The sequence below is a fragment of the Lucilia cuprina genome, chromosome 4, assembly GCF_022045245.1.
Source record: "Lucilia cuprina isolate Lc7/37 chromosome 4, ASM2204524v1, whole genome shotgun sequence".
NCBI lineage: Eukaryota > Metazoa > Arthropoda > Insecta > Diptera > Calliphoridae > Lucilia > Lucilia cuprina.
In genome coordinates, this window is record NC_060952.1 from 1,449,795 (window position 1) to 1,470,498 (window position 20,704).

Sequence of the window (20,704 nt, forward strand, 5' to 3'; positions counted from 1 at the left end):
AATTATTATGAAATCTACATCTATATAGAATTTTAAAACGCCGATCACTTGTTCCTAGTTAATAAATTTATATTTAAAGATAAGCTGGGAGAAATATTTTCTTATCCTTTATAGATATCCATTAACTAAAATATAATTATAATAACTATGAAATCCTAACTTTAGTTATTGCCAAGTTGTAATATTGGGCCTAAATATATAAACATAAAATTAAACAGGACACTGTCTGATTGAAGGACATATTTAGAGCGTATTTTTGTTTGTTCCTGATTTTATTTTAATAAAACTACTAATATTTCTATATTTAGACTTCATAGGTAAACATGTATATAATAAACATCGATGGTATAACAAAAATTAGGCCCTATCACTAAGAGGTAGCCAGTGGTATTCTGATAACAAATTTTTAGTTGGAAAAAATTAACTGCAGTCCATATATTCGCTTTTTCACAATGTAAATATCGTGGATTAAACAAAGACATTTTTTTATTAAAATTTTCATATATTGTATAAAAAATTAACATTACTTTTTCGACATACATTTTCATATTCTATGTGGAATAAATTAAAAATTTTCAAAAATTGTATAAATGTTATGACCCTAAATGTATATATTACATATTAGGTTCATTCAAATTATAAATAAAGTACACTCCAGTTATGAATAACAAAAAAAAAATGTTTAAGTGTGCATACTAATATGAATGCATGTAATTAGGGTAAAACCAAAATTAGTCCCTATTACTACGTGATATTATTAGAACAATGAAATCCTTTTTTCTAGTAGATTTGGTACAAAAATCTCACGCGGCAACTCGATTTTCAAAAAAAACTTCATAAAAAAAGAAGGAAAAACCACCGAGCTTGCTTTTTCTGCGTGTAAATGATGTGACAAACAATGTCATTTTTTTATTTTGTATTAAAAATGTATAAGACCGATTTGAAATATTCAGAAATTGTTTTAAAGTTATGACCCTAATATAAATACAAAGGTATGTACATGTATATATTTATAAATGAATTTGATGGCACATTTACACAAATATTGCATACGAAGGGAAGGAGTGGTCTTAAGCCGGAGCAAAACAATGAATTTGCAGAATTACCAAAAAAAAAAAAAAGGATTGTGTCATCATCAGCCGTTGTGTAGTCATTATTCACAACTTCATTGTCAACATAATCCATTCAAATACACTGGATATTACACATAAATATGTATGCATGTAATACATAATATGTATATATGTATGTATGTATGTATGTATGTATGTATGTATGTATGTATGTATGTATGTATGTATGTATGTATGTATGTATGTATAAAAACTCACACATTATTACATACATATTATTATCATCGTTATTGTTTCGAATTTGTTGATGTTGATGTTGGTGGTTGTAATTGTTGTAGGAGCTGAATTAAAATGAGCTTATGTGATGGCAGGATAGAATGACAAGTAATTTTTGTCAAGTATATATGTAAATACATTCATAAAGTGAACCATAATGCTTAGTCAGGACCTAAGGGCTTGACCCAATAAATTCCCCAGGGGAATTAAGGCCGCACAAGTGTTCACATTATTTAAATAATTATCGCCTATTATAGCTGCCTCGCACTATGTGTTTGTTTAAAAAATTAATTATATAAAAATAAACAAAATGTACATTACATTTACATTAATCATTAATTCAAAAGAAGAAATAATTTAAATATCCCAGAAAACTTATTACCAGCACAAAACAACCAAACCATTGGGGATGCATTTTTAGGGGAAATAAAAAAGTTTCCATTTCTAATTCTATTTCATTTCATACAATTTAATTAATTTAATTATTGTTTATATTTCACAATGTTTGTTAGTTTAAGGAAAACAAAGCATTTCATTGGGCGTCTAAATAAACATTTCAAAATTTATATCTAGCCTGTCCAGTGATGCCAATTTGACGATTTTCCCGTGTAATCTAACGTTTTTGAAACGGCAATTGTGGGAAAAATGTGTTTTAAAGGTAAGCGGAAAATTTTGAGATTTTTAACCTGCGTGTGGAGATTTTTACCATTTTGTCCAAGTCAAATAATTTGTAATAGACATTGAATATAAAATGGAGTAATTATAAAATAAACTATAGTCTACTTTATTCTGTTTTATAGTCTAGAGTCAAGTCTATAGTAAAGAGTACAGTATGGTCTAATCTATAATCTGAACTACTTTAATTATACTAATCTATAGTTGAGATTCAGTATTTTTTTTATTTTTATATAATTAACTGTTTTTTTTTCATTTTTGGAAATATATTGGTAACACTAAAAATGTCCACACATTTTACTTTTACAACAATGTAAGTGAGAATAAAAGTGTTTATTTAGTTTATTTTACTTATTACAAACAAACCCAACATTTAAAAATATTAGCTGAACCAAGGAAAACAAAATAGCCCAGGAAAATAAGGATTTAGCTGTGGAATACTATATAGCTAAATGAAAATTAGCACATAGCTTGTCCTTAGCTTAATTAGTAAGGAATTAAAAATCACCGAATATATCGTGTGCGCAAAGTGAGATATTGAAAGTCAAAGGTTACAAAAATCTGTTTTTAGGTATATTTCGCTTATTGTGCGTCGTACGCCTTTTGATTTTATTTATATTTATTTCTATTTCTATAGAGAATTGATTTTCCTACATTTAGATTGAGAAATATTTTCGCATAACATTAGTTTTTATATATAACAGATTATTTGGTCATTACAATGAGATTATCAAATCTTAATATTTTAACTCCTATACAGATAATGATAGAATAGAAGCTAAAAATACATAATTAATTTCTGTTATCTCTCATAACAGCATCATTCTCTGATACATAGCGCAATGTCTTTGTATATTAAGATTGAAAAATGTTAATGCAAAGAAAAAATAATGCAAATTAATAATACTGAAAAATTTTCTTCAAAGGAAATGTATAAATTATAGCCAAATTGTTGTAACCTTTGATTGTTACAAACATCAGCACAAACTCATAATACCCTCCCCACTATAGTGGTGTAGGTTATAAAAAGAGCCAGCGAAAATACGAACTTGGGACTTTGGTTTCTTAGTTAAATGTTGTATTCACAGCACCACTGCTTAGCTATTTTATTGCGCGTAAAATAATGATTTTCACATAAAAATTTTATTTTAGTTTCTTTTTTATAAAACACAATTCTTAACACGCAATTAAATAAAATTTGCAAACAAAATGACAAAACCGAAAATAAAGAATTTCTATATCAGATTAAATGGAAGTCATTACTAGAGAACATCTAAGTAATGCAGACAGTAAGTACAAGTCATTATCATATTTTTGCTGCAATCTTTATGTATAATGAACGTGTGAAAAATTTTAGCAGACATAATTTATTCTATCACCGTGTTCACTTATTTGTTTGTCTAACTGACTGTCTATCTATCTGACCTTCTTTATTTGTTTGCCGTGTGTGGTTCTACATAAGTAATATTGTATATTTATCTAGGTTTACAACAATTCATAAAATTAATAGATGTTTTATGAAAAAACACTTACCCGTACGTTATTTGTAAGTTGTTTATTTGCAATTTGTTATACGTTTTCTTTGCCTTCTTATTAAGTGTTTTATTTGATTTCTTTCCCTTTTTTAGGCAGGCGGCAGTGGTTTATTTAATGTGCGTGTTTTGAATCCTTATAATTTTCTTTACTTTTTTTCTTTGTCAACGAATAGTACGTTTTCCTTGGGTGAGACGAATGCAAAAATAAAATAAATACACAATTATATGGATTTTTTTATTTCACATTTGAAATCACTGTTATCAGCATTAAACTGTTTAATCGTTTGACATAAAATGTTTTAGATTGTTGGGTATGAATGGATTGTCGGTCTCTATCGATAGGCCGAGTCGAATGTTTCTCTTGCTGATTTTGCTATCTGTTGTTGTTTGAAACATTTATATATTAAAGTAAACAAAAAATGTATTTATATGTAAAGATGTACATATGTATGTTGCTTAAATTGCACTTGTATATGTGATTATTATTATATGTTAATTAATGAACAAAATATTTGTTTGTTTTAAAAAAAACAAAACGTAATAGCATCAGTTGACGTCGTTAAAAAAATAATGAATTTCATCAAATACACAGACATGAATTTATTTATTTTAAACATATTTATTAATTTCACAATTTACAAAAGAAATTTCAAGTCTTTTTTTTTTTGGAGAATTTAATAATATCTTTAGCCTATTCCTTTGCAATTCATAAGTAAAAGTATATGACTACGTATGAATAATATTTACATATTGTAATTTATATTACTCATACGGCTTGATATTTCAAAAATATATCTAACAAAGATCAGTGAAAGGAATTCATATTTGAGTTAACCTGTCTCCAATAATAATTTTTTTGTCAGATGTGTGAAAAACTAAAATATTAAGTACATTATAAACATACATAAGTACATCCAACTCGTATACATATCTATTTTCATTTAAAGATCGCGGAATACCCCAAGGGGTCTCTTAGGTTGTCTCACTATATTTTTAATTATTTTTGTTTAAATAAATTACATATTTTCTATTGCTTGCATAGATGATTTCGACGGAACTAAAAATTCCAGTAAATTAAGGAAATCCTGTCAAGCTTAGATTTTCATCAAATTGAAATTTCTGTCCTTGCTTTAAGCGCAAACAAGTTGTTGTTGAAATGATAAAATCATCACATAAATTCATATTTAAATAAAAAAAGAAATCTACCTAAAGGTATTTATAAATAAATAAATAAAAAGTGTGTATGTGTATACGTAGTTTGTTTTTCTTTCTCTACCTCGCATGATTTTTTTTATATAAAAGATAAATATTACGAAAATCGCAAAACGGAAAAGAAAGTTTTTTCATCTATTTTACAATATAAAATGTTTCTTTTTTAACTTGTCAGCATTTAAAGTTTTCTTAACAGAAAAACTTTAGGATTTTCCTTTTTTCTTTAAAATTCTATAATAAAAGGTAGAAGGAAATTACAGTAAGAAGATTCATATTGATTTTAAACAGATTAAAATAAGAAAGAAATTAGAGAACAAAATATCTTTACGCCGATTTAAATGTCTCTGTTTGCTCTTGTAGAGTGTATGCCTTTGTCGTGTCCTCTTCTTTCTGTTACGTACAGTTTTCTAGTGCCTTGTCTTTAAGTCTCATAAGTGTTCTTATTTCAGCCTTAAAAAGTACCTACTTTATATTTTTGTACTCGCACATAATGGGCAAGAAAATTGTATTCCAAAGAAAAATACATTTTCTTTTTTACGTCTTTTTATTTGCATATATATATATATATATATATATATATATGTGTGTGTGCGTCTTATTTAGAATAAAGTAAAAATAAAAAATACAATTGCAAAAAAAAGCGATGCATTACAATCGTACCGTAACATTTTTTATGACACAAAACAACTACAAACATATGTATAACCAACAAACATCTTATGAAAAAGGGCAAAAGGTATTCTATTGAGTTCATGGTTGCTGCTAACTACTAACATATACATAAATACTTTCACACAGATAAATAAACATACATTCACACCAATAAACCACTTCTACTACTTGCATAAACGTGGGAATGTGAATGAGTTAATAAAACGAGCATGGAACGATACGTATAAATTTTGAATGGCTTTTATGTCAGTGGCTTGACTGCTTATATTCTTCTATATATCAAAAGGATATAAAGTGATGATGCTCCCTGAATTGTATGTTAGGTCCAATGGACCTACGTGTAAGCTCGTTCATTCATTCACTCACTCATTCACTCACTAACAGAACATATAGAAGCGGTGTAATGATGATGCTGTGGTTGAAAATGCTGCAATGAGCAACTGAATTATTTACGAAGTACGAACTACTAAAACCAAAAAGAGACCCCACTTCCGCACAACGAACATACTATATGTACGAATATGTATGTGTGTATGTATGTATCTAGGTATTTATTAAATGTGGCATAAAAACAAGCACTAGAAGTACATTCCACATACAATATTATGGAAAAGACTACAAGGATAAATAAATATAAATTTTTAAATAGAATAAAAAAGAGAATTAATTGAAGCAAAAAAAGTTAAACATAATAAAGTAGAAGAGGATTAATTTACATACATATAAAACAGCACATACATACAAATACATATATAACCTATATATGTATGTTTGTTACGGGATAACTATTTGATAATTAAGTGCTTCCTAACGTAGGGTGTAAACCTCGCAAAGGTACAATTACAGATTGTGTATTTGTAAAGTTTACATTTTTTCGTATTACAGTAATAAGTCACCTGACTACCTTAATTGGAGAATTTCTGAAAATAACAAAAGGTTAATATTTTGATTCCAAATTTATAACAGACGTTAATAATGCATTAAGGATGATATCACGTTGGCCTTAAATTAAGTTATCACATTTTAAATATAGAGTGTCAATATGTTACCTCGAAACAAAAGTTTCTTATGCTCCCAAGAAAAATTAAAGTGTAATTAATTTTAAAACTACGTTTCTTTAAATATTAGTTTTTGTGTAAATAAAAAAAGTCCTTTGTAACTATTTTCTTCATAAACGAAATTTTAAATATTTTTGATAAATTTATCCAAAAAGGACATTTACGAAAAGACAAACGAACGAACCAATTTTAGATTTATTTAGATTTATTAATTTTTTTTATTGACAACATCAGTAAATTTTGTTTTCAGGATCCCCCTAATATAATTATTATTAATAGGATTTGTGTGGTTTCATTCAAGTCACATTGTTACTTTAAATATTATTATAGCAGTTGTCTGTTAAATTTTTAAAAACTCTATTTCTTATTTGAATTTTAAATTTTTCATTCAATTTTTTTCTGTATTATGCAAAATTATTCTTTTAAAGTTTATGAAAATGTGTTATATTTATAGAAAAATTAAAAATGTATTATTCTGCTTTTACTTTAAAAAGTTTTTAACGTGAATTTATAGATTTATATTCAATAGTATTTATTATTTAAAGCTATGCAATTATAATGCAAAAATACATACATACATACGTATCTCAAGTTATGCAAAAATCATGTTTTCGCATTTTTGAAATCTAAGTAAAAATTTTATCATAAAGATTAGATTAGAATATTTACAATACGAAATTATTTTATTTGTATATGTATTTTGCTACAGTAGGCTATTACAATTCTTAGTCCTGGTTTTATATCCACTGCTATTTCTAGAGCATATGTATGGTTTTTGTAATACTGTAAGATTCGATTAAGCGATGTATCTCCTATTATTTATAATCCGGATTAGATTAGAGCGAAAGTTTATGATGTATACATATGTATAACACAGTGAGACAAAATAAATTAAAAAGATTTTAACCTAAATTTGTTGGAAAGATTTATATTTTATTTATGCTGAATTTCGTCGTGATATTTAGAAAAAGATTAATAACGTCGTTAATTGCTAATCGATTTCTGAAAACAAAGTTTTATTAATAAATATTACGGTTCCTTTTATATAGGAATCGTTAAAATAGACATGTTATTTAAACATCATTTATGTATGTACGTTATAATAATTTCATCGTGATATTAATGTAATTAATAGAGTCTTTCAAAAATTTTGTATTTAGAAAAAGATTAATAACGTCGTCAATTGCTAATCGATTTCTGAAAACAAAGTTTTATTAATAAATATTACGGTTCCTTTTATAGAGGATCCGTTAAAACTTCTCCAAACGGTAAATAGACACGTTATTTAAACATCATATATGTATGTACGTTATAATAAAGGGCTGAGCTTCTTCTTTCCAAACTGAAACTGAAAATCGGTTCAGATTCGATTAAGTTACAGACTTATAAATATTTGTTTTAAGGGTTATTACTCGTTTCTTAAGAGTTTGGAGGTGTTTGGGAAATTTAAAAAAAAAACAGATACCTTTCAGAAAAATCCCATGAAATTACTTACTTGATTTGAATAAAGAAATGTAAAAAAATTGTGGCATAGTGTTATTATATTAATACACATTTGATTATTTCACATAAATAGTATAAAAACTATCGAATATAGTTTCATTATCGTCTTTTTAAACTATGATATTTCCATAACAATTAACTTGAGAAAAAATCTCAAAAACCGTAGTATAGAATAACGAATTTGAAAATTTTTGAAAACTTATAAATTTGCATTTATACAAAGATTTAAAATACTAAATTTCATTTAACTACTTTCATTGTACTGCTCATCAGCCTTTCTACTAATTTTATCAATACTGTATAATTTAACACTTAAAAATGGGAGTAATATGGAGCCAACAATTGCAACTCAATGCAATTCCAGTCATGCGATTTAGGTCATACGACTGTGCGTGGAATCTTTTTAAATATTTTGTAATATGTATGTATATATGTACATACTTATGTACATATGTATGAACTGCAATGTTTATCTATTTATTATTTACTGCACATTGTTCTAGGCCCATAAAAGATTATTGTTGTGAAATTGTGACAACAATATAAAGAAATATTTTAAAGAAATATGAGTACATTTTCAGTACGAATATTTATTATAAGTATCTACATATGTATGTATGCACTATATTTCAAAATAATTTATTTGAATATTAATGTAAAGATGATTTGTTTATGCGTGTGTGTTTCAAGAAAAGGACAATTGTTTTATATTCAATTTAATTCAATTCGTTTTGTTTTGTTTTGTTTGATATTATTTCCATCAATACTTTGTCTTCCGTTTTATTTTATTATTATTTCTTGTCAGTGTGTTTGTATTTATTTTTTTCTTCTTTATTTTTTGCGTTTTTATGAATCATACGTTGGAATAGACCCCAACTAACACAGTTTAGCACTCATGGAATAAAAATAAAAATAACACCGCCAGAAGGCATTTAGGCAATGTGTAGAGTAAATAAAAATGTAAGAAAATAAAGCGTTAACAAAGTACGAAGTATATTTTGTTGGATATTGTAAAATTCAAGGGGTGGAGAAGAAGGAGGTTAATGTGTTCCAATGTTTACGAATTCAATGGGAGCTGGTAAGTCATATTTTATCGTGGAGTGGAGTGCTGTGGTGTGGCATGGCATGACATGGCACCCAAAAAGCACATATAAACACACACATACTTATGTATTTTTATGCATACTACTATGCATGTGAATGGCTCCAAACAACTGAAATAGCAAAAACAGCAATAAGAACGTCGTCACGTGAAAATATTGGAGTTTTCCTTTATTTTTTCACTTTTATTGAGTTCAAATCTTAGAAACGATTTTTCAACAAAGACACACACACACTTAAATGTTAAATGCACCATTGTTTTACACATTTTTTTCATATATATGAATTTCTTGTAGAGTTCTTAAATTTATAATATAAAGTTCTCTTTTTAATTTAAATACATAAATATAATTTGTTTAAACCAATTTTTTGTAAATATTTACTGTAATAGTTTACGTTAGATTGGAGACATATAAATAATTATTGTATATATGTATATACATATGTATTATATGTATATACGATATACATACAGTACATATACGTTTATATATTATATATCAGTTTATATATTATGCATATATGTATATTTTTTTAATATATTTTTTGTTTTTTTTAATAACTATAGTACCGTTGTTTAAAATTATTCCTTGTTTCCAATGGATATATATATTAAAATTTATTTTTTTTATAACTTTGCCTAAATTTAGGCCACTATCATAAAAAATTTTATAGGCTCCTTGTTTTTTCTTAAACTTTTTTTCTTTTTTACTCCACTTTTTAATTTAGTTTTTTTTTTTCCTTGTTTATGAATTTAACCGTTTTCTAAAACAGAACGTTTAAGCGTTGAAACAGCTCACTTACGTCTGAATGGTGACGGCAGCGTATGATGTGAATTTCTTTAAACAAATTGAAATGCGAACTTATGTCCTGTTTCCGCATATTATACTGCCAATTTTTCGCTCTTCAAATCTCGGGTTTTATAAAAATTTAACGCATGCGTTTGTCGAATGAGAATTTTAACTCGCACATCATAACAAATCAAATACATTTGTTTGTATGTATGTATGTATATATGTACATATATTGTTTTTTCCACTTACTAAAGCGTGCAGTTTGACACAATTTGTTATTTATTTTTTATTTGGCCCTTTCATCACTTGTTTTGTTTTTGATTTTCTTAACAACTCCCTGCCAACACCTTTTCCACAAAAAAAAAATCGAAATATTAAGTCAAAATCAATACTAAAATTTTTTTTAATCCACAATTCCAACAAATGAAAATATTTCAATTATATTTTAATCATAATTTTAAAATAATTTGATTTCACCTTATGATTTAAAGTTAATTTTGCAGGTTTTAACTAAACAACATTTGCTTAATCATTGTTGGACTTAAACGCGATTTTGCTCAGAAAAAAAGGAAAAATAAAAAATTTAATACGTGTGATTTTATGTCAATTAAGAAAAACTTCCTTTACCCGACAATACTGAGAACTAGTTCCACATTTGTTGTGTGTTATTTTAAGAATCATTCGTTGGATTCAATCACAAATTTCATAACTAATTTAAACACGATTTCCTCCTTCGGTAATCGTTTAACTGTTAGATATTCTGCCAGTTAATGTAATTTTTGTATTAAAACTGTTTATATAAAAAAGTAAAACTGTCATCATTAATTTAAATTTTAGTGGCCGCGACATTAGTTGCGTGTTCTGCTGGGCTTCTACAGTGTATACAGATTTGAACAAAATATATTTGCAGCGTTGTGAGAGTGTATTTAATATATAAACTCTTATACAGTTTCAAAAAAATAAAGAACACCCGACATAAGAGAGAGACATATATAGAGAGAACAAAGAGACGTTCCATTAGCGAAAAATGTGTTCCAAAATTTTATGTAAAGAAATTTACAATATTACATCCTGTGTGCTACGAACAGTAGGTTCGAAGGCACTTAAAATAGCTATTATTTTTGAGGAACCATAGCTTGGATGTATTTTAATATTTATGATATTTAATATTGAATGAGTTATAAAGTTCATACTGTCATAATCAGTTCATACTGTCATAGCCTCTAACAGTCGTTATCTGCACCGTAACACCGAGATAAATGTTTGCCTTTCCCCATCAACATTCTCTCATTTAAGATCGATTTTAAAACAAACCAAAAAATTGTAATTCGGACAGGTTGCCAAGGACCTAGCTGAACTGAGCAAGGATCAACTTATGCTCAAATTACTACCATACAATGATGTTGTATTAATTCTGCCGAGGTACTTTTCGATAAATTGTACCATAGAGTAAGCCCTGGTGCCGGTGAGAACATCGCAGCTTCTATTTTGAGATCATCCTAATGTACATACATACTTAAGTATGTGGTAAATAAAAATTAAATTTCGATAGATCTTTTTGGTATAAACACGAATTATACAACTATAGAATTTTATTATTTGTTTAACGACTTATTAATAATAAAATATTTTTCATATATACATATATCATAGTAATACTATGGTAACTATAAAAGATTTGATAGAAAATAAAATTTATATTTTCTTATTTGTAAATTTTACATTTATAAAAACAAACTTAAATATGTTAGTACGTGTTTTGTGTTATCGATTAAATCAGAGAGAATAAACTTCATAAAAATATATATTTTTTTGGCAGAATTATTCAAATTGTTACTACCCACATCCTAGATAAATGCATTTTGAATTAGCTTTTACACCAGAAACAAATTAAAAATTATTACATCTCTTCATAATCAATATCGAATACCAAAATGGAAATATACAATCAATTTTATTTAACAATTATTTTAAAAACAATTTTAAACAAAAAACACGTTTATTGCATTGGAAAAGCCTAAAAACTAGGCCTAAGACTTTTTGCATTATTCTATTTCTGCTTGTAGAAGAAAAGTTTGAAATATTTTTTAAAATATACAGCACAAACAGATTTTGTTGCGTTATGTGTTACATGAATGAAAGAGATCTTAAAATACTCATTCTCATATGTAAGGAATTTAAAAAATACAGACTGTAATTACACAATACGATGTATTAAGTATCTTTAAATGTAAGTACACACATACATACATATGTATGTATGTAATAGTTATGTTGGTAGTAAGCATGCATTATTGGTTAGTTGGTTTGCTGACACGCTGGTTGCCTGGCTGTTTAGTTAGCTGACCGGCTCATTTTATGAAATACTGACTGGCGTTAATGTATGACCCAGTTAGAGCGTCTTATATGCACGATTACATACATACATTCTCATAATGTATTTATGTAAAAGTAATTTTTGTTTTTCTTAGATTTCAAATTCAGTTTAATACTACTAAACGATGTCGCGCTAAAGTAATTTCCGCAGGAGTACAATATTTATTAATTAAAAACTGGTTACGTTTTGCGAAGAGAAAACATCAAAGTACATAAATGGCCAAAACTTGGAAAATACACCATTAGATTTGTTTCTTGCACACAAGATTTAGAAAAAATAGAAAAATCCAAAAGCAGAACTATTTCTTGACATGACAAGTTTTTTTGATCGTTGCTGCACTTTTTGCCAATTTGTCTAAAGGCAAAAAGGTAAAATCAAAAGCTTTTTTATCATCGATTGCGTATGTATGTGTGCGTGTGTGTGTTGCCATAAAGACATGGAGCAAAAAGCATTCACACAATTCGTAACTCAAGCTTTAACTATGATTTTATTTCATACGCGCCAACCAAATCAAAGCTTCAATTCCAAACGAAAATATTTAATAAAAGCGCAGGCCTTAAGGCGAAGTAAAAAGATTTTCAGTACAGATTTTGTTAAAAGCGCAACGAAATAGATCTGCAACCAAAAAAGAAATTACAATTTGCGTTTGTTTCTTGAGTGAAATAACAGTTCAAAATAATTAACAATGAATTTTTCAAGTGCCATACAAATATTAAGCATCTTATCTTTAATCGTAGTAATTAAATCATTCCCGGACGGTGCTCCTTCTGATACTTGTGTTAAGAAACGTCCGAATCAACCAAATCATGGCCAAGCCAGACCCCAACCGTTTGATAAAAATCCCTACGAAGTAGTGGCCAGTTCAGAAACTTTTCATCCTGGTCAAGAAGTAACAGGTAGACAGACATAAATTGTCTGCAAATTTGTTAAGTGACTAAGAAAATATATTTGTTATCTTTACATAGTGGTAATTTATCCGCATGGCAAACAAGAGTTGTTCCGTGGCTTTTTCCTTCAGGCACGCGATGCTAATTCTAACGAATGGATTGGGGAGTGGCAACGCAGTGAGAATACAAACACTATACCAGAATGTTCGGCCATAACACACGGTGACAATCGCGACAAGCTGGCAGCGAAACTTATATGGAAAGCTCCACAGAACAAGCGTGGACGAGTTTATTTTACGTAAGTTAACGTCTGCTTTTTAAAGGCAACAAATTTGATTTAGTTACAAAAAGTTCTTAATATGGTGTACTCTAGATATAAAGATTTAAATTTGCAAAAGTTCATACACATGTATGTAAGTACATACATATGTCGAGTTATTTTGATCTACTGTGGACCATATTAAGAACAGCTTTTAATTAAATGTGTGTAATTAAAGGCATAGTATTGCAATGCATTCTTTATATGTTGGGCTGTAATAATGAACAAGTTTCATAATTAATTACTTTAATTTTTTAAATAAAAACTTGCCTCTTCTGTGCACATTTGTACACATTTCCAGTTTGTCTTAGGAAACAAGAAATCAAATTTGGAATGAAACTAGAAAAATTTCATGTCAATGATTTTGCAACTAATCATTCAGCGGTCATTGATATAATTGTGAAACTACCTTGTAATAACATCAAAGCACGTTCCTTAATTTGAAACACATGAAAAATAAGAGTTTTTTTTAATAATATAAGCAAAGAATATAATCTTAACAATTTATAATTTTATTAACGTTCGAATAACTATTAACGATCAACACATCTTATATGTGTATATATTTTATCATGGAATCGAATACATTTCTCACTTCGGCTTCAAATTTCAATTCAGTGGGAATGCATTTAATTAATAATACGTTCCAACAAATGTTTACCCAAAAGAATAAGTATACTTTTCGATTGGTTCGAAATAGATAGTTTTTTAACAAAATAATTACGTATATATTAGTGCTGATTCAAAAACATTAATAAAACATATGGTATCACAATTTCACGTGAAGCCTAATGTATACTCTTTTCACAAAGGTGAAAGGATATAAAAGTTTACCTCAAAAATTTGTTAAAAATACTCCTAATTTGGTACAAGATTATGCCTTCGGATAAAGGCAACTCTTCCAGAGACTAAAACTGGTACAAAAAAAATAATCCAAATACATATAAAGGAAAAAACACACTCCATTTAACATTGTGATGTCATTTGTGAGGATGCATTACATCATATTGAATTCTGGAATTACTATAATGGATAATGTACTTAATTAATTGTTGTGTTCTAATTAGACACGATCAATATGATATAAGTCTGAAACTAGAGATTAAATGAAGCAAAACTGTGTTTAAAGTTTTTAATTTCACGATCCTCTTTTCTTGTAAAAGGACTTCAAAATTTCAGGATTTCAAATTTAACTACACACATACACAATACGTAGCAATAAATATTTATATTTTTTATATCATATTTACTTTTTTTCATTCTTTTAGTGGCACAGTTTTAAAGAGTTATGGGACTTTCTGGAGCGATATTATTGGCAAAGTTCAGAAACATCAATAATATTTATAATAAATTTTTTTTAATGCTAATACACATTTTTAAAATTATATATTCTATATTACTGTATTAAATTAATACGAACTAATTATTCATTGTTTTAGTTTTTTTCTAACATATTTGCCAAAATTGTAAAATTTTATTAATACTGATTTGTAAATAAAATGAGACTTTTTAAATCAATTTTATTATTATTTTTAAGGTTATTGTGTCCAAACAGAGAAGTGGTGCCATTGCATTGAATTAATCAAATATCGACATAACTTTTCTAATTTAACAAACATAATTCCATACTTTTAGGCAAATTTTTATTCACAACGAAATGAAATCAAAATTTGTAATTATAAATATTTTATAATTTAGAAGATTAGATTTTCTGCTTATCTTCAACATAATTTCAATTCTGATAAATATAATGTTAATAATGATATCGAAATTGTGATAATTATAATTATTAATTTGTATTTCATCGCCAAGATTTATTTAAATACAAAAAACAATATTTCTGATTTTCCTCTTTATAACGATCGTATAATAATATTGTAAATACTTTAGGTCTTATTGTTAAACAAAATGTTATTTTATAAACGATTTATAAAACAAATTTCGTTTGGGAATAATGGGTTTTATACAACTTTAATAAAATAAAATACATACATAGCACAGACTATGGTTTAATTGCTATCTCATTGTTGATATAAACAGACATAATATATATGAATATAACAATAACTTTCACGCTTCGTCCAATTAATCAGTTGTAATATTTGACGAAGACTGCATAAATTGTTAAGAACTTACTATAAAAACTAAACACACTTAAGTTTAATTTGGCGATAAACAATCAATAATTTGTTTCAAATGTTATTTAAAATATTATAAGCGGATAAAACTAGAAATAGTTACCATAAGATTTTTTTAAATTTTCTTAAAAAAAAATTTGTTCAAATGCCTTAAATATGCTGATAAACATTTCCTAATTGTACTGGCCCGAAACTATAAAAGGTGTTTTTAAAATATTCCATTAAATAAAAACAAATGTAAAGATGTGTTTTAAAATTAAATTAATAGGCGATGTATCAATACCGAACTGATAACAGACGTTTTATAAAAATGTTTATACTAACCCAGACGTAGAGGGGTTGTTAATTAAATTTTACTACTGATATAGGTTCATTTGTTTGCATTAACTTTGGATTTTATTGCCTAATAGTTTTTGAAAATCTAATATATTTTCCCCGTATTCATAAAGATATTAATCGCTTAATTTAGGTCTATTACGCACATTTTCAATACAAAATTCCTACAATAAACTTTCAATATCGTTATTAAACATTTATGAATATGGGTGTTTAAATTTAAAGTTAGTACACTAAACTCGGCCATAAATTTAAATTTAATTTTTTTTAATTAAAAAAAATACAAAATTATTTCATATGATAAGAAATTTATATATTTTTTATTATATTTTTGTATATCTTGTATATAAGGCTACAATCATTTACTCTTTTCACGAACATGAAGTGTTCATAGTTCAGTAACATTTGAAACGACCTACGTAAATTTTGTTTTTTTTTATTTGTATGTATAAATTAATAAATTCGTTCATACATTTGTACTTACTTTTTTACAAGATTTAAATCAACAAGAAACAATTCATACACAACGAACACTAAGAAATAGTGTTGTTCTGCATATCTATGCACATTTTGGAGGTAATGACTCGGTTGGCATAACTGGTTTTTTGCTTTAAACCACTCTCACTCTCTTTGTTCTCTGTTTTTTATTTGTAAATGCGCTTCCATTATCCAGTGTTGCCGCAACCAAGATTACGATTTATATTATATTTTCGGACTAAAATTATTTTTTTCAATTTAACAGTTTATTCAAAGAAGTCAAAAGTAGCTACAAATACATATTCATACATATATTTTCTTTAGATTTTAACAAATTTTTGCAGGAAAAACGGCAAAGATTCGTATACTTAATGTTCAGTTAGTATAGGGCCAGTTTGAAAATAAATTCATCTGTTAAAAATAACATATGTTTCTTAATGTTTGATCATTTTTATGGTAACAGTATATTGTCAGTTTTCATAGAAAATTCATTTTAATCGTTTATTAATTATCCTATAAATGGATTTAATAAAGCACTAGTATAACTCAAAATACTCTGACAAAATTAAAGATTCATTATCGGTAAAATTAAAATTGATCCGTTTTTGTGTAACTACCTACATAGAAATCGGCAACACTAAAATTATCGCATGTTGTTTGTTTTTATTGTCGTTAGCTTGTTGAACTTGTCTGTGTGTCTCAATTAATCGACAATTTTCCAATGTCCAGAATGAACCGGCTCATGTTTACGTTCAATATAAAAAAATACCGATCACTTAGTTACAAAAGTGATATACAGGCGATCAGTCAGTAGTAAAGCAGTCGCGCTAATTGGATTCTAAAGATTATTAAGACAAACGTGATATTAGAAAAATGGTTATCAACTTTGCTGCCGGCCCAGCTAAATTACCTGAAGAGGTAGGAAAATCATACCTATATAATATATATCTACTAAATGCATTTCTATTTTGTCATAAACGCTTAAAATAAAAAAATCATTTATACATATAATAATATATTTAGGTTCTAAAAGAAGTACAGCAAAATTTGCTAAATTGCAATGGCAGTGGAATTTCAGTAATGGAAATGTCTCATCGTTCTTCAACGTATGATAAAATTCAGAAAGACGCCATTAACACGTTGAGAGAACTTTTAAATGTTCCAAATAACTATAAGATATTGCTTATGCAAGGCGGAGGTACTGGTCAATTTGCTGCAGTAGCCATGAACCTTATTGGACGTACTGGCACTGCGGACTATGTTGTAACAGGGTCTTGGTCGTCAAAGGCAGCTAAAGAAGCCACACAATACGGTAAAGTTAATTTGGTTTTGCCCAAATTTGCAAAGTATACGACAGTTCCTCGAATGGATTCTTGGAATTTGGATTTAAATGCTTCGTATGTCTACTATTGCGATAATGAAACTGTTGATGGCGTAGAGTTTGACTTTGTTCCCGAAATACCCAATGATGTGCCCCTAGTCTGTGACATGTCTTCAAACTTCCTATCCCGCAAGTTTGATGTAAAACGTTTTGGTGTTATTTTTGCTGGAGCACAAAAAAATATTGGACCCTCAGGAACTACCGTGATAATTATACGTGAAGATTTATTGGGTCATCAAGTCAAGGAAACACCATCCATATTAAATTTCTCATTGATGAATAAAAATGACTCCCTATTAAACACCCCGCCTACTTTTGGGTACGTAATAGTATTGTGTTGTTTATAATTGTCTCAAAAACTAAATAACATTTCTAATAACATTACAGAATCTATGTTATGGGTTTAGTATTTGAGTGGATCAAGCGTAATGGTGGCCTCGTAGGTATGGCCAAAAATTCTGATATCAAATCTAAACTTATATACGATGTAATTAACAAATCGAACGGATTTTATTATTGCCCAGTGGACGCCAATGTTCGTTCTCGCATGAATGTACCTTTTCGTATTGGAAGTCCTCAGGGCGATGAAAATCTCGAAAAGGCTTTCTTGGCAAAAGCCGAAAGTGAAGGCATGATTCAACTAAAAGGTCATCGTTCAGTTGGTGGTATTCGAGCATCCTTATATAATGCCGTCACCATCGATGAAACTCAAAAATTAGCAAACCTTATGTTGGAATTTTATGAAAACAATCGAAAATAAAACAAATTCATAGTCTATGGTACATTTTAATAACTGGTTCATTTATTCATTTTACAACAATTGACGTTTTTTAAAAATCTCATCCAATTCATTTTCAATTTCCTTGTTCGTACCGCGTAGATTGTCGACCACCTTTTTGGCCCATATAAAATATTCTTCACGACGTTGCTGGAAATATCGTACAAAGTAAAATTGAGAATATGTACAGTATGGACAATTAAATAATGTAGATATGGAATGAAGGCCGCTTACTAAACAATTGTTGAAAATACAACTGCATTTCGATCATTTTTGAAAATAAATTTTTCATACTGATACATAATATTTTTTAAAGGATATATTTGAATTTGGGAAATTCTATTCACAAAAAATATATTTTTGAAAATTTACCATTTTTAATACTCATCGAATACTAAATTATATTCGTTATTAATTTCTTTATACCGACGATATTAAAATGATATTTTATGATATATAGGAAAAATTACTTACCTCTGTCCAGCCATTTGGCAATATTTGCTCTAAGTCCCTTAAGTTGTCCAATTTATCAGCTAACTTTACAAGCTTAGCTTTGGTACTCGCATTTGCCGCATGTTCTATCTGTAATTGCTTGCGGACTTGTTTTTCTAAAGTCTTATCATCGGTTACCTCACGTACAATATTACATATTTCTGTGCCAAAGAGCTCCTTGTATAATTAAAAATGAAGAAATCTGTATAAATCTACTACAACTTTCAAGTTTTTTATACTAAGTAAAACATAAACTTGTATTTATCTCAATTTGTGTAAATTACCTCAATTTCTCCAAAAGTAGTATCAGTGTCTTCAACGGTATCATGCAACAAGGCTGCCATAAGTATTGATTCGTCATCTATTTTACCCTCCACTGATAAAATTGTGGCAACATTTATAGGATGATTGATATATGGCGTTTGATTTGCATTTTTTCGCCTTTGATCACGATGTTTAAATGCAGCAAATTGTAAGCATTCCATAAATTTATTCGATGGTGGCATTTTTACTCTTTAAAAGGAATAAATTGTAAAAATAAAGTTTTATTATTATTAATTATAATAATTAATTAATTAATTTATTATTAATATTAAGGAATATTTCCGTTTTAAATTTAACTAAAAAAATATTCTTTTAAAATGTAGTACTTAAGCAACGTTCACTAATGCAGAGTACTCCAATCTGGAGTATATTAAACGAGATGTCAAATCTAAAATATTGTCGATAAAAATAAACGGAAATACAATTCGCTGGAGTACTTTATCTTTGCAATCGTAGCTTTAATATTTTGTAGGATATATGTCCGAATCACAAGAGTTACAAAAACTACTTGGGTTTATCGTACGGTAGACAGCTTTTCAAAATATATCTCAAGTGGGACACTATTCCGATAGCCGTTCGTTAACATAAATACATAAATTTTTTAATTTATGGTTTCGGTTCTATTAAAATGTACAAAATGAATAGTAATTATTTAAAAAGCTTTTTAGGAAGCCATTACAAAACACAAAAAGGAAGCGTCACAAATACACGATTAATGATTATGTATACCAAAATGTATAGCAATTCTTTTAACTGATAAAATTTACCTTTCTTTTAAATTGATTCAGTATTTTAAATGTTAATTTACTTAAAGTAATGTTTAAAACAAATTATAATTTATATTTACATATATACTTTTTAACCGGTAAAAATAGCACGCAGCTGATTAATGTAAACACTCTCAAAGTTAATTTTATAGTAGTATATTATATATACTTTGGTAGTAAACTTATAGCGTCACAGCTCTGCGCGGACAAATATTAACGGCGCCGACGGCTGACACTAAAGTTGTCGGTGGCGTTATAAAAATTACTGTAAGTCGGTTATTTTGATTATAAAGCAAATGTGTATATGTATATACATCAAATCTAAAAAATATATATCTAGGCCTTTATCGGACCTGTTGTGTGCTTCTTAATCAGTGTCTCATGTAAGGCACCACCAAAATGACTTTTATATCAAGAGAAAAAAATAAAATTATGTAAAATTTACTACCCGATTTAAAAATTGCTGAAAATTTAAAAATAACTGAAAACATAGCCGGCTTAGAATAGGAGGCAGGTTAGTGTTCTAGTC

At 27.7% G+C, this 20,704-nt stretch overlaps 4 protein-coding genes across 17 annotated transcripts in view; 2 read left to right on the plus strand and 2 right to left on the minus strand.

Annotated features, from left to right (window-relative positions):
• LOC111690628 overlaps window positions 1-9,897 on the minus strand; it is a 31,520-nt gene extending 21,623 nt beyond the window's left edge. For 5 of the 13 annotated variants that reach the window (XM_023453144.2, XM_023453143.2, XM_023453142.2 and 2 more), the window contains exon 1: window positions 3,558-3,915. The gene's annotated coding sequence lies outside the window, so the exon portion shown is untranslated. Of the gene's footprint in view, window positions 1-3,557; window positions 3,919-9,676 lie in introns of those variants that run through there. The other 8 variants (XM_023453141.2, XM_023453140.2, XM_023453138.2 and 5 more) reach the window with 5 other exon arrangements.
• Window positions 9,898-12,853: 2,956 nt separating this feature from the next.
• LOC111690600 (putative defense protein 3) lies at window positions 12,854-14,905 on the plus strand. Its single transcript, XM_023453106.2, has 3 exons — window positions 12,854-13,172; window positions 13,242-13,461; window positions 14,751-14,905. The coding sequence occupies exons 1-3, from the start codon at window positions 12,962-12,964 to the stop codon at window positions 14,818-14,820; spliced, it is 501 nt and encodes a 166-aa protein (XP_023308874.2). The 5' UTR covers window positions 12,854-12,961; the 3' UTR covers window positions 14,821-14,905.
• Window positions 14,906-17,188: 2,283 nt separating this feature from the next.
• Window positions 17,189-18,596, plus strand: LOC111690511 (probable phosphoserine aminotransferase). Its single transcript, XM_023453007.2, has 3 exons — window positions 17,189-17,351; window positions 17,457-18,133; window positions 18,202-18,596. Exons 1-3 carry the CDS (start codon window positions 17,307-17,309, stop codon window positions 18,572-18,574), a joined length of 1,095 nt encoding a protein of 364 aa, XP_023308775.2. The 5' UTR covers window positions 17,189-17,306; the 3' UTR covers window positions 18,575-18,596.
• Window positions 18,587-20,383, minus strand: LOC111690512 (guanosine-3',5'-bis(diphosphate) 3'-pyrophosphohydrolase MESH1). Of its 2 annotated transcripts, none has more exons than XM_046949739.1 (4): window positions 20,256-20,383; window positions 19,369-19,597; window positions 19,067-19,261; window positions 18,587-18,742 (listed from the first exon to the last, which is right to left on the minus strand). In XM_046949739.1, the coding sequence occupies exons 2-4, from the start codon at window positions 19,588-19,590 to the stop codon at window positions 18,626-18,628; spliced, it is 534 nt and encodes a 177-aa protein (XP_046805695.1). In that variant the 5' UTR covers window positions 19,591-19,597; window positions 20,256-20,383; the 3' UTR covers window positions 18,587-18,625. The 2 variants fall into 2 exon arrangements, with proteins under 2 accessions (XP_046805695.1, XP_023308776.1); XM_023453008.2 differs by having other exon boundaries at window positions 20,176-20,327.
• Between the last annotated feature and the right edge of the window lie 321 nt (window positions 20,384-20,704).